Genomic DNA, 15,716 nt, shown 5'->3' on the forward strand with positions numbered 1-15,716 from the left:
AAAAAAAGTCCCCAGTGGAGTCGCCAAGCTGTCGAAACAATTTTTTCTTAAAAAGAAAGATTTTAAAAAACCACACTATTTTAATTATCTCTTTGTGATTAACTTTTTAATTAAAAAGTAATGTGATTTAAAAAACCTCTCGTTTCGAAAATTTTAGGATTTGAAAAATATGGTTCAAAGAATCACCACCAATATTTGATTAGGGTGTGATTGGGCACCCAAAAACGTTTTGTCATTTTAAATAAAAATTAATTTTAAGTAAAACAACAAGTAGAAGTCTGCGTTACCAAAATCGAGTTCGGGAGTCGGTTACGCGTGGGGAAGGATTAGCACCCCACGGCACCCTAAATCGGTACCTAGTCGATTAATTAACGTCTTTGCAATGAACTTTACAAATTCAAACTTAATTTGACTTTTGATCCCATAAAACAAAGATCTGAATTTAATAATATTCAAAAGCACCCAAATAAACTAAATTAAAATTACCGAGTCGTTTTAGAAAGATAAAGAATGTTCGATTATTTAAAAATATCGAGACTAGATCTTAGATGAGTTGTAACAACCTTTTCTCAAAAATTTTAAATAACCGAACATTTCATTTTCTTTCGTTTCCAAATTTTAAGTGACGAATCAAATTTTTTAGGTTTCACTTTCGGGATACACTTTTAATTTAAAATCGTCAGAATGGCTCTCTAATAAGTTAAGACAAGCCACTCGAAACAATTTTAAATTAAAAGGGTATTACCCTTAGTCCAATTATGTATTTATAAGTTAAGTTATGCACATGAGGGTATCATACAAATTATGCAATGGTATTCGAACAAGATATCATCATACTAAAAAAAATGTTAAAACGTACGAAGGAAAATTATTACCATGTAGAATAAATAAAACCCACATAATGATGAAACAAATATGCTTAGCAAGAACGTTACCACCTTACATATGTATCATAATATATAAACATGTGTGACTTGTGTCCACCAAACAACAAATATATATACATACACTTATATGCATATTTCCATGGAGAAACGCATAATAAAGACTCATAATAAATACATATATTGAACACACATGGCTTTAATGTAAACCGTCCTCCAATCGCATATATAAAAAAATGCAACATAAATAAATACATAAATGTGCATGAAAAAAGAAAACAACATGATGGCCAAAATGAAAGAATAGGCAATGTCAGAATTAAAAGCTTAACTTAGTCAAAGATCATATCATGGAGCGTAAATACTGATATTTTAGGTACTAGCAGCGAAGTAAGCCCACAAATACACATGGGACTAAATTAAATTTTTTGAAAATAGCATCTCGAGTGTACAAATAATGGAAAACTCAAAATGACTTCACTTAGGGACTAAAGCAAAAGGCTGAAAAATAGAGAGGTAAATCTAGAATTCAGAAAATATAAAAAGGGGCCTAAAACTGGATTTTACCCTAAAGCTTCAGTGGCTAAAAAATAATTATCCAAATTCTATAATATACAACCTACACTTAACCTAAGCAAATAACGCACGGGAAAGCCTTCAGTCGCTCAAGCTCTCCCCATCTCTTCCCCTCTTTCAAGCTCGGTTGAAGCCTCACCCAAGTTATAATTCGTCGCCATTCATGCCAACCCACAACTAAACACCTCCAGTTATCACTCCTATGGTGACGCTTAACCACTCGACCGGTACTAAAAACAAACAGTGAATACAACCCAAAGACCTAAAGAACCAAAAAAATGCCTCTATCCCCTTTGATTCAGAGCCACGAACTCACGACAACACCACAATCGACCCTTTACCGACAACCAACAGTGGTGGTCGGAATTCAGAAAACCTAAACCTACATGAACTCTAAATGTAAGTCCCTAAAATTTGACTACTCATCCCCCAATCCCGACGACACGAGTGAATGGTCTCTAAGATTAATGGGTAAATAACTTTTCCCTACTCTTTCATTTTGTTCGGTTCGAGCATGCCTTTAATAATAATATAAAATAGTTACTGAAATATGAAAATGGTTGAATACCTCTTGAAGAACAGTCACTTGTATGTTCTGTATATCAAAAGGGAAGCCCTGATTTACTTTGCAAGATTGCCTCTATTTCTTTTAGGAAAAGAAAACTTTATACATTGTTTTTCCTTCTTGCTCTATTGTGTAGGAAAAAAACCAAATAATCTCGTAATGGTGATCTCCCCTCTTTTAGTTTCCACTCTTTTCCCCCCGTTATCGCTAAATGCTCCATTTTTTTATGAACTCGTGATAACGCTTATTAACCCCCATAACCATCTTTGTTTTCTAGAGAGGCTTCACGTGGTCTGGAGGTTGCTCTGCTGGATGGAGAGAAGCTGTTGAAGACCTTTGGACTATCTCCATTCTTGAGCCAGCACTTGTTGGGTCAGTTGTGCCTTGGGCTCCAACCAAATGGGTCTGCTCTGATTCGGGCCTCTGTTTGTATCATGCATGTAATCTTTGGCTTGAATGAAATCCCAGAAAAAAAGACCATCTACAATTTGACTTTTTTTACTCCTGATTCCACTGATTGGGTCTATCTAGCTCTTCTAGGATTGGATCCTCTACCTAAGGATGCAGCTGACTCTGATATAGTCTGAGGTTGAAAATTCAAACCTCAATTTTTCTTCGATTACTATACACTTGACGAGGCACCAGATCTTTTATTCCATTGAGTCTTTTTCTCCCTAAATATCTCATTTTGAGCTAGCTCCAGGGCTTTGGCTCGATTTACTACCTCTTGAAATGAATAAAGGTTCAGTGATAGCAGTAGCTCATTCAATCGAAGGCACAAACCCTCCACGAACCAATCACAAGAGTCTTTTTCCGTAGGAACCAACTCCGCTACAAATCTACTCAGTTTGTTAAACTCGCACTCGTACTCATACACATTGTGATTCTCCTTCTTCAAACTCATAAATTCTTGTTTCATTTGACGGATGAACTAATCCCTGTTGTACTTATTATTAAACTCTTCCAGAAAGAACGACAATGTCATCTGGTCCATCTTAACTCATATCGTCACATTAGTCCACCATATTCTTGTTTGTCCTCGTAGTAATGAAACTACCCAATCAAGCTTCTCCATTTCATAACAATAGACTCTCTAACATAATTTTAGTGTCGTTAAGCCACAAATCAGCAGCAACGAGACCTTCTTCAGTTTCTCCTTTAAATTTAGGTACTCCCAGACTTCTAAGCTTCTTAGCCACATTCATCTTAGGAGCTGTGGTAACAGATGGTTGGAAACACGTCAGAATTGTGTCCTACGTATGAAAAAAGGTCCCCTGATCGTGTATAGGCACTCCCTGAAGCGTCTATTCCTCACATTGCCTACTTAGGGCATGTGAGTTATTGTTACCTTCATTCCTATCTCCCGCTTCACTTCAGGAGCCCTCAAAGTGTTACATCTATTAAAATCAAATTATTATTCGATTAGTAAGGACAACATACTAATTACCTTATCAAATCAGAGAGACTTAATTTTTTAGTTGGCATGTACACTTTTTAAAACAAAAACGACTTCATTTCAAACTTAAAATCAATTAAACCATATCTCTGATACCAATAAATGTAATATCCCCAACCCGTACCCGACCCGAATACAAATCTGAGGTATCACATTGACTTTTCAAAACCTTTACTGTTTAAAAATTCATATAAAATTTAAACTCTTAATTTTATTTGAATGGTGAACCCCTTAAAAAATTTCTATTGAAAATTGTAATGAAAATAAATATTCGATAATTTACATAAATACAAAAAGTGTTTGATTACAAAACTGATCAGAACATTACAATTTAAAACTTATAGTACATGCCACCAATTCACAAAATAACAAGAATATGCGATTTAAATTGGTATGATCTGATCTTTTATGGGAGTATACTGTCCTCCCCTAGCTTTAGTTCTCTGCTTTCTTTGAACCTACATATGAAACAATCACACGCTAAGTCGTTGACTTAGTGAGGCAAGTACGAGTAAGATAAAACATTATAAAATAAATTCTTATTCATTTCATAGAAACATTTCTCAAGGGATTCAAAATTTTCATTTCTTAACAAAAATATATATATTTTTATACATAGTTTGGTTTATATAACTTTGTTTTAATAACCCAGCATAATACTGAGAAATCTAGGTATTTAAGTATATTGAGGTTGTGCACTAATGCAGTTACCACTCCTCACATAAATTGCATCGAAGTGCCACATATTTGTCCCAAAGGACCATATAGTTTTGTCTCGAAGGACCACATAGTTTTGTCCCGAAGGACCACATAGAACCCTCAACTCTTGACATGCCAACTATACCTCTAATTCTCATGCATATACCTTGGGCTTTTATCCACATAATTATTTATCATTTCATTATTCAGACTGTGTCTTGTTCACATAGGAACTTTCACATTGAGAACCTTCGTATAAGCATATTCCCATATCACATTGTCATAATCATTTCCATATAAAAATCAAAACATAGCTTAAGAGATAAATAACTTGAATAAAGCATTGTAAATAAAATATAGCATCAAAGAAATAACATGGTTTTCAATTGAAAACTCTGAGGTTGGCTTATAGCAAGTCATCCCTGAATATAATATAAATCAAATAAATTGCACACATATTTTCCTCACTAAAGTCCTAAACGAAATCCTTTTATATTTTACTAAATCACTTTCGGTATAATGCTTTGATCGAAATGCTTCTGATCCAAATCTACACGTAGATATATCTAATATCAAAACCTCTTTACATTAGCATATAATCAAATTAGCATTTACAAAAAAATGAAACTAAAACTCTCCTATATATTTCCTACGCTCTAGTATCGGTACACTTCCTACAGTACTGATACTACTCTATTATGGTACCGATACCCACTTCGGTATCGATACCATTTTGGCATTCTAGATTTTCATTCATAACAATAGTATCGATACATTACTCATGGTATCTATACACCACTTCAGTATTGATACTAATTCAATAAGTACTGATGTTGTTCATCAGAATCATACGTTATTCTTTCAATTTACCCTTATAGTATCGGTACTGTTATTCTAGTATCGATACCCTTACCCATATTTCACCTCTTTTACTTCAAATTTTACACACTCTTCACCTAAATCACAAGTTTTCAGCTCCATTTATACCCTCAAACTTGTCAATACATATCTTAGTCAACATTTATCCAATAATCCCCTTATTACATCTAATTTCTTTATGGAATTCTTAAAAACTAAAAATTCACACCCTATTTTAAAACATGTTCTTAATCAATTTTAATACTTCAAATCCTTTAATTAGACCTTTGACAAGTCAAAAATACAATTAGAATCCAATTACTAACCATATTTCATAACTTCACTTAAAAACACACTTTACTATTTCACTTTTAAATCTTTATTCACTCATTTTCTCTTCAACTTTTAGCTTTCTTGATCTTATATATCATTAAAAGCTTCAAAACTAACCCAAAATTTAAAGAAACAACCAACGTGGAATAAACTTACCTTGGAAAATGAAGGTTCACAGCAAGAGGAAGAAGAAGAGAAATGACCTAAAGTTTTGGATTTTTCCCTTTTTTCCTTGATTTTCCTTACTCCACGTGTTATATATCTCTTAAAAGGGAATATAAAATTCCTTTCCTTTAAAAAGACCATAATGCCCTTCTAATATATCATCTTTGATATCAAGTCCTAAGCATAATTTCTAAAAATTAGTCCTTGAACTTTTTAATTTAATCAACTTAAAACACTAAATTTTAAATTCTTATATTTTCGTCACTAACCCGATGTTTGCGGTGTTACAAAACCAAAGAAAAAGTTAGGATGATTCAGAGTAGACTAAAGAAGGTATCAGATAGGCAGATGTCATATGCAAATATGAAACGCAAGGAAATCGAGTTTGTTGTGGGTGACAAAGTATCCATTAGGGTGTCTCTATGGAAGAAAGTACATCGGTTTGGACGTAAGGAGAAGTTGGAGCGCATTCACAATGTGTTCCATGTGTCCATGCTTAAGAGGTATCTTTCCCACCCTTCACATATCATATCTTTATAGCAAGTAGAGTTGAGCCCTGTTATGACCTACAAAGAAGATTCGATCCAAATTTTAGCCAATGAGGTGAAAGAGTTAAGGATTAAGAAAATTCCCTTAGTAAATGTGCTTTAGAGAATCATGGGGTCAAAGAAGCTACTTGAGAACCAAGAAAGACATGCAACTCCAGTATCCATATCTCTTATATCCAGGTAAGTTTCAAGGATGAAATTATATTTTTAAGGGAAGAGTTGTAACACCCTGAACCCTAGGTTAGTAGTTTGGGTTAACCTGAGACCTATAAAATGAGCCCAAAGGACCTATTAGAATAGTTTGGACCAAATTAAGTTAGTTGTGGGATTGAGTTGCGCCCAAGAGTTAGACAATGATGATGATTATATTATGAGAAAACAATAAGAGGTACCAAAAGTGAATTTAACCATTTCTTAAATCATGATATGAAAACCCCTTTTCTATTTTATGATTTCACATAACCAATTCCCCAAACCTCACCAAACATTCTTCATCTTCCTTTTATCTTTTCTATCTTCTTCTTCTCTTCCAAGGTGAAACAAAGGGAAAACTTTAAGGTTTTCAAGTTTAGTTTGGTTTAATCAAGGTAAGAATATTAATCCTCACCCATCAAGCTTCAATTTAAGCCTAATATTCAAGTTTTGGCCATGGAAACCAAAAATGGATTTTAGGGAGGTTTAAGGGAATTAAGTGGTTCAAGCTTGTTTTCAGTGGTTTTTAGTTTTTTAGAGTGTTCTTAACTCTAACCCAAGCCCATAGGTATGTTAGTAATCAATTTATTGTTTTGTTTAGTGAAAGAAGTGAGGGAGGGCTTTAAAGCTAGAGAAAAAGAAAAATTGACCATTAATTGATTTTGAGGGATGTTCATAGAACACCAAGTAACACATTTATAACTCTTTCAAACCATTTGTGGGTCATTAGAAATACAGTATAGCTTAAGTGTTGAGTTGAAGCTTTTTGAGCATTTTCATGGTAGATTCCATGTTATAGAGTTTTAACATGTTTTAAAGCCTTATTTATGACCCCTTGTGCTCACATTAAACATAAATAATGATTGGGAACCTCAAAATAACGATGTGGGTGAGTTTGAGTGTTAAATTCTTGCCCAAACAAGGTAATTTCGAGGGGTATTGGTACTGTAAGAACAGTATTGATATTGTTCTTAGGAGAGGCAAAAATTAGGGTGATTTTTTAGAGGAGTATCGATACTCATTATCTCAGTGTCTGGCTTCGAGACCAGTCTGGGGGTATCGAAACCATTTTTCCAGTGTCCATTTTTTGTATCGGTACTCAAGAGGGTATCGATACCTAGGGTAGAGTATCGATACTCCATATAGGAGTATCAATCTGCATCAACTGCATACAAGCAAATCAAATCAATATACCAGAAACTCACCACTACGCCTTGAACATTTCGCTCATTCTAAGGCCTTCTTTTGCAAGAAAATTTGTCATAGAGTTTCTTTCTCTTGGAACATAAGAGAATTGAACATTCCAATTGTCTTCTCCATTTTTTTTATTTCTTCAAAATGATCTTACCATTTCCAAGGACATAAAGGAGATCCAATTTAAATTTACATGAGAATCATATTCCACAAATCAGAACTGTTTTATCATTATAATCAGCTTCAACAAACACTTCGATGGCAGTTTTTAAAGCCATAAGTGAAGTCCGAGCCTTGAGCAACAGTATGAGCTGAGAACATTGCTCGCATAATCCCTTCAAAAGTTCTAAGTACTCAACCACAACTTGTCACACCTTCCTTCGCAGCTCCATTAACATTAAATTTAACCTGATTAGCAATCGGAGCTTGCCAATCTGAATCAACCCTGCCTTTATATCAGCTATACAATCCCATGGCATTTCCCACTAATTCTTTTCATTTAATACATCTTCTTCTTTTTAACGCTTTATACCAATTAGTGCATACATCTTTGAGAAGAATACAAGATCTTTAAATTTCATATTTTTATTCTGAAAAGTTTTCTCATTTCATGCTAACCATAGACTTCAAGGAATTACTGCTAGGAAAAGTAACCAAATCGACTTTGTTATTCCTGCCAACCGAACTTGAAAACAAAAGTTAATAAGTTCATCCACACTATTCAGATTTAATCAGCGTATTCCCTACCAACTACAAATTAATTTTCAAGCTTGAAAATTAGAAAAGGAGTAATATAATCACCGTGTTAAGATTAACTTTAAAGTTTAAACATTAACTATTAAACTTGTAAGAGAAAAATTGAAAAGGTGATCTTATATGCACAGGGTCTAAGTTCAAAGTTTAAAATAAATTAAATTGATCAAGATTCTCTCTTGCATGAATTCAGAAGGCTCAATCTATTTTTATTTTTCATCATTTTTTTAATTTTATTTTAACCAACCGAATGATCTATTATAAAATTATTTCAACATTGGGATTTTCACTATCTCGATTTATATATTATTTTTTTACTTTTAGATTTGCATGGAGTAGTAAATTTACCATCATTTTATCTTAGAACATATTTTAAAATTTTAATTATATGATTTCTGAAAATTGAGTATTTTCTATTTTTCCTTCTTAATTTCGATGAAAATACTTGTTCTTTTAATAATTTGGAATATTATAATGTAGGGTAAATTATACTATTTCTCGTTGTACTATACTCTCTCTGTTATTTTTATCACCCAACTTTCAGTTTTTCTATTTTGCTCACTGAACTTTACAAATTGAATAATTTTTCTCACTCTCCCATCTACAGCGGTATACAGTGGCCAAAATGAAAATGACGTGGTGACCGGCAGAGAGAAAATGGAGGAGAGAAGAAAAAAAGGGTAAATTACACTATGAGTCATTAAACTTTACTCTCTATCATATTTTACTCAACAAAACGATGTCGTTTTAGAGTATATTTGAGTTTTTCAAAATAGCGTCGTTTCGATTCCTGTACCACGTCATAATGTCATTAAAAAGTTAACGACACAGTGAGCAAAATAATTCAATTTGTATAGTTCAGTGAGAAAAATGGAAAATTAAAAGTTAGGTGAAGAAAATAGGAGAGAATATAGTACAGTAAGGAATTGTGTAATTTACCCTATATTGGAACATTTGTTAGAAAAAATTAATCTATTAGTTATATATATATATATATATATATATATATATAATTCTTTTAAAGAAAATAAAATTCTTTTTATTAATAATATCATTCGATATATTTAATGAAAGTATTTCTTGAATCCTAAAGAACGTATGCTTAAAAGAATTTCTTAAAAATATTATTTAATCTTCGCCTCAAACTAAAAATTCACCAAATCTAAGTACTTTTTATAGTATGCTGTTAATCTGTTGGTCGCCCATGGACTAATAATTATTTTATATTATGTTTCATTATCATTTTTTGTCTTTATCCATATAAGTATCTATGAATCATAAAAAATATCAAATTGATATTTTTCCTGACATTTTAATGGTAATTCTAAAAGAAAATAAAAATATATAAAAATATCAAATTTTTTCTGAAAAAATATTTTTTGAAATTATAAAATATTTTAAAATTTTAATTATATGATTTTTTAAAGATGAAATTATTTTTTTAAATACTTAACTTTTCAAATATAATTTCCAATGGCCAAAATCATATATTAAAATCATATTATTTAGTCGTCGTTTCCAACGGGCAATGGGTGATGGCAGCTGTGACTTTGTAGATGGTAATGCATATAATTTTAGTGAATTTTAATTTAATATATATTTTACTATGGATAATTACCATCCAACTAATTGTCCGGTATAATAAAATTATGTATTCAACTTTAATAAGCACAATGTAGGACCGTTAGCTACGTATGAGTATGCCTCATATACCATGTGATACCATCAAATTTAATTTCGGTGAATCTGTATATTTTGACAATTTCAAATAAAATTTTAAATTCAGATATCGGATTTAAATAACTATATTTTAAAATGAAAAAATTATCCAATGCACTAGAAGTCACTGAACTATCTTATAATGAGTATTTTGGTCATTTAAAATTTAGAAACTATAAAATGGTCATTAAATTTATTGAATAGTTACAAAATTGATCATTACAACATTGTGATTAATTCTAAAAGTTTGGTAAACTTAATGATAATTTCGTAATATTCTGATATATTCTAATGACTATTTTGTACTAGTTTGATAAATTTAATGATTATTTTGTAACCGTTCAAAAAATTTAATAATTTTTTTATAATTTTTAAAAGTCCATTGACTAAAACGATTGTTTTAGCATAATACGGTGACTTCTAGTGTAATTTATCACCCAAAAAAAGAGTAAATCTAATAAATAATTAACTTCTTTTTTTTGTTATAAATAGGGGTAAAGGCATGCACCAAAACACACACATCCTAAACACATAAAGCATAGATCATCTTACATGCAATGGCAACTAAATCTTTCCATCAACTTCTCGGAGCATTCCTTACGGTTCTCGTGTTGCAATCTTTTGTGGTTAAGTCTAGACCTGTGAAATCCGAATCTCCTGGTCAGGGAAGTCATGGCGGTCGACCAACTTCCGACGCCTCGTTTCATTCGGACGTTAACAACACCCTCTTGAGTGAGAGATGGAACACTTTTCCGGTGACCTACGGCTTCAAATCCAGCTCTTCCATGCCGGCATATTTAGATCCTCAAGCAGTGGCTACCGCCATTGATACCGCGTTCCGAAAATGGCAAGCCACCGTCCCTAAGTTCGCATTCCGAAAGATATATCCAGGCGAGGATGCTAATATCAAAATTGGGTTCACTCCACTACACGGGTATACTGGTTATGGTTATTCTCCACCAGATGGGAGGCTTTACCTAGATAACAGCCACACGAACTGGAGCACAAAATCTTACCCTGCGGGGTACGAACAAGACCTGATGTCCGTTTCCATGAATGCAATAGGTCATACCCTCGGCCTTGGGGATAGTACCAATCCGACAGCGGTCATGTACCCTACACTGTATGATGGAAGTATCAAAAGGGAGCTTAGCGAAGAGGACATGAATCGCATACAGATTTTATACTATTATACGCCACACCTTGAGTTAGGGGAACCTATGTAGGTTTCAAGACCTTGGGAAGCTTGGTTTTTAATTATCGTATTATATAAGTGATTAGCACATTTTGGAAGATTACAATATGTAAACGTTAAGGCTTCGTTGTCATGTTTGTCGTCTGCTGGTTTTTAAGTTGCTGTAATTGCATGTGCTACCCTAGTGCGTTCCGAAAGATTCGAAATTACTATGGCATCTCTATTAAGGTTGGGCATGATACTGGTTGTGTCAATTTTTTTTTATCATTTTGAATTCGAATCGATCTCGATCCAATTCAACTGTTGGTGATCTTTTATCCAACTTGAATATGAAAAAGATAAATATCTATTTTCGATCAGTAATGGTCATTTTACCTGGACCCAACGGATTTCAACTTGACCTGGCCCGATTTATTATTTTAACAATTCGAGTTTGAGTTGAATTTTCTTAAGGGTGGTGGTGGGTCGGATTAATGATTAAAAAAATCGATCCGACTTGACTCAACATAATATTATAATTATCTCTTATATATTTAGGGATAATTGTAATAATATCTCTTTTTCTATATTGTTTTTCAAATAAGTCTTTATTTTATCTAGTAAAAATAATTATATATATTTAGGTTGGATCAAAACGGATACAATTTAGATTTAAAAATCGAGTCAGATTCCAAGTACGGGTGAATGAGTTTAATTTTAGAGTTGAGTTCGAGTGACCTAAAAACCTTACCTGACCCCTGAACATCCATATGACTCTCACTCAGCACAATTAATTTTTTTTTATTATAAAATAGGAAGATAATTAAAATATTTATTAAAATTATTGTAGTAATTATACTAAATATGTAGGGGGAAATATACTATTATCTCAAGTCATATCAGATATTTTTTTATCCCAAATCTAACTAGGTTCAACCCAAACGTAAATACAAAATTAAGTCGAGTTAAAATTTTGAACAATTTTACTATCCCAGTCTCTACTCTCTACCGGTATATAAGAAGTAAAAGGGGGGGGGGGGGATATAACAAATACATAACAAATGGAGCCATGGCCATGTTTGTAGCATATAAATGCTCGGTCCACATCTTCACATCTATATATAGAACTAATATCCCATCATTAATTTATGAAATATTTTTTAATATATTCTAAAAAACCAAAGTATTTCTACATCCTCATTAATTTCTGGCTCTATCTATTTTGTTTCTAATTCAATCTCTCAATGACGATGTTGTATGTGTGATAAATATTTTTTTAACAATTAAAACATTATTTTTAAAAACAATTATGACTTTTATTTGAAAATGTTGGGGACTTTGAATTGATTTTAATTAAATTGAAAGAGAGTTGCAATCGACCTTTAGGTTAAGTGGGTCGAATACCTAAAACGTCCTTTAAAATAATTTTAAAAAAAATTATTTTTAAGACAAAAATTGGTATGCGTTTACCAAAATTTGATTCAATGGGTCCGGGAGTCGGTTACGCGTGGGGAAAGTTATGCACCCCACAATGCCCAAAAATTGTTACACAATCGCTTACACGTTGTCGTAAATGGTGGAAATTATGAATCGAATATAAAGTTAAAATATGATCTATTTATTAAATTGCTTCAAATTATTTATATTATTAGGGAAAATTCTTTAACTTGAAAATAAATCTTGAAATTAGCAATCCTCCATCGGGAAAACTATCTCGTCTATTTCTTATCAATAAAATAATATTCTCTCCTCACTGATTTAAAAAACACGAATCGAATATAAATGAAAAATCGACATATGTGTAAAATAAATTATCACATAAAATCGCATCGGATCATTTGAATAAAAAAGGATTGATTATCACTTAAAAAATAAATTCGATTTATTTAGAGCTCACATTTCGTTCGAACGTCGTATTGAATTACACTACTTCGATCAAGCAGTGCTTTCCATGCCCGTTCAACAAATCAATGTTCTCGAAGAAATCCAAATAACGTGTTGAAATACGTTATCAAATGAAAATGAATCGAAATGTATAAATGTATAAGTGTCAAATATAATGTATATGTATGCCTACTTAGTATATACAACAATATATATATATATATACCAATATTTATCCAATATAAGTGATGAGATATTCATATATAATATAGTGCATAATATATTCATCTACCATAATATATGCATATATAGTGTTGTGTGTGTGCGCGAGCGTTTTCGTGTGTGCGCGCGTGTTTGTCCGTGCTTGTGCGTGTGCGTGTATGCGTGTAAATGGCAAAATAAAAACATGCAATCCTTAAGGTCAGAATAAAAACAAGGAAAATATATATATAAACCATGAGGACTAAATTGTATTAACAATAAATAAAGATACCAAACCATAACACTAATGATGATAGGAGCAACCATCGAAAATATTAAGCAATAAAGGTGCCAAGAGTGAAAATAAGCCATAAATAAAATTCAAGACTAAAATGAAAATTATCAACAATATGTGCATGATTCGAAAAGTCATAAAAAGATTAACTAAATGAGACTCAGGACCAAAATGAAATACAGGTAAAATCAGATGCTTAAAATAAAAGCATACTCATTTCATGATCCAAATAAGAAATCATACAAATTACAAGGGTTGTGTGCGAGAATATCCCTTTTGAACGGTGTCGTTTTATTAAAACCCAATATAGGGTTTCTCTTCTCTCCCTTCAATCCCTTCATTCACCCCTCTCAGCCGCATCTGTCAAGGAAAAAAAGAGCCAAAAAGCTCTCTTAGGGAAAACTCCCTCACCGCTCACTCTAGTCAGCCACCACAATCATCACCGACAATGGGGAGCCCTCCAAAGCTCCTCTCGATAGTGGCCGGATTTTCTTCCTCAGATGGAGAAACAGAGGTCTTTGAAAAGGTAAGTTCCTTTTCTTTTGGGTTTTCTCTCGGTCTTTCTCCCTTCTCTCCCTCGAAAACCCTTTCTTTTTTCTTTTTTCTTTTTTATTTTCTCTGCGATTTTTCCTATTTGAATCTCCTCTGTTCTCTTTTTTTTAATTCCCCCGAATGTTTCTCTCAATCTCTCCCTCTTCGATTTTTTCCCTCTCTAATTTTTTCCCTCTCTAATTTTTTCCCCGAATCCTAGCTTGTTTTCTTCTTGTTTGCCTCCTCTTACATTTATGGTTTGTTTTGGTTCCTGAATGATGAGATCTATGGGGGTAGGGTAGGGTTTCTGACTGATTTGGGTAGGTTGAATCCCAGATTTTCGGGATTTAGGTAAATTTAAAATGGGGTTTCTGACTTTTGTAGATTTTGTTGATTGTTGGGGTTGATTTGGTGCATTGTTCGGCAGGTTGATGATGAAGACGGCTCGGGATGTTGTCGGTGAAGCCCACGTGCCGGTTGGAGGAGCGCATGCATCTCACGTGTCGGCGGCGGTCCAAATTCTGCTGATGGCGGTGGCGGCCAAAGATATGAGTTAGGGTTTTAAAACCCTAACTGAGTGGGGTCGGGTTGAGTTGGGACGAGTTTGATGTAATCGGGTCAGCTTCTATCCTGGGTCAGGTCGTGCCTGAGTTGGTCTTGTAACTGGGTTCTGTTAATGGCTTCGCGTTGGGTCTGTAAAAATGTAAATAATTTGTTATAATAATAATAATAATAATAATAAAATAATACAAAAAGAACCGGACAAAAACGGTCATTAAATTCTAATAATGAGTATTTTGCTCATTTAAACTTTAGAAACTATAAAATGGTCATTAAATTTATTGAATAGTTACAAAATTGATCATTACAACATTATGATTAATTCTAAAAGTTTGGTAATCTTAATGATTATTTCGTAATATTCTGATAAATTCTAACGATTATTTTGTACTAGTTTGATAAATTTAATGATTATTTTGTAACCGGTCAAAAAATTTAATAATTATTTTATAATTTTGAAAAGTTCATTGACTAAAACGATTGGTTTAACATAATACGGTGACTTCTAGTGTAATTTATCACGAAAAAAAAGAGTAAATCTAATAAATAATTAACTTCTTTTTTTGGTTATAAATAGGGGTAAAGGCATGCACCAAAACACACATCCTAAACACATAAAGCATAGATAACTAAATTTTTCCCTCAACTTCTTGGAGCATTCCACGGTTCTCATGTTGCAATCTTTTGTGGTTAAGTCTAGACTTGTGAAATCCGAATCTACCGGCCAGGGAAATCGTGGCGGTCAACCAACTTCCGACGACTCGTTTCATTTGGACGTTAACAACACCCTCTTGAGTGGGAGATGGAACACTTTTCCGGTGACCTACGGCTTCATATCCAGCTCTTCCATGCCGGCATATTTAGATCCTCAAGCAGTGGCTACAGCCATCAATACGACGTTCCAAAAATGGCAAGCCCTAAGTTCGCATTCCGAAATATATATCCAGGCGAGAATGCTAATATCAAAATTGGGTTCACTCCACTGATGGGAGGCTTAACCTGGATAACAGCCACACGTACTGGAGCACAAAATCTTACCCTGCAGGGTACGAACAAGACCTGATGTCTGTAGCCTCGAATGCAATAGGGCATACCCTCGACCTTGGGGATAATACCAATCCGAGTGCG

The 15,716-nt window shown here is 33.1% G+C and overlaps 1 protein-coding gene across 1 annotated transcript; it reads left to right on the top strand.

Annotated features, from left to right (window-relative positions):
- Window positions 1-10,499: 10,499 nt before the first annotated feature.
- LOC120138182 (metalloendoproteinase 1-MMP-like) lies at window positions 10,500-11,168 on the top strand. Its single transcript, XM_039153754.1, has one exon. The coding sequence runs from the start codon at window positions 10,500-10,502 to the stop codon at window positions 11,166-11,168; it is 669 nt and encodes a 222-aa protein (XP_039009685.1).
- The last annotated feature ends 4,548 nt before the right edge of the window (window positions 11,169-15,716 follow it).

Source organism: Hibiscus syriacus, unplaced genomic scaffold (genome assembly GCF_006381635.1).
Source record: "Hibiscus syriacus cultivar Baekdansim isolate YM2019G1 unplaced genomic scaffold, ASM638163v2 tig00110678_pilon, whole genome shotgun sequence".
NCBI classification, from domain to species: Eukaryota; Viridiplantae; Streptophyta; class Magnoliopsida; order Malvales; family Malvaceae; genus Hibiscus; species Hibiscus syriacus.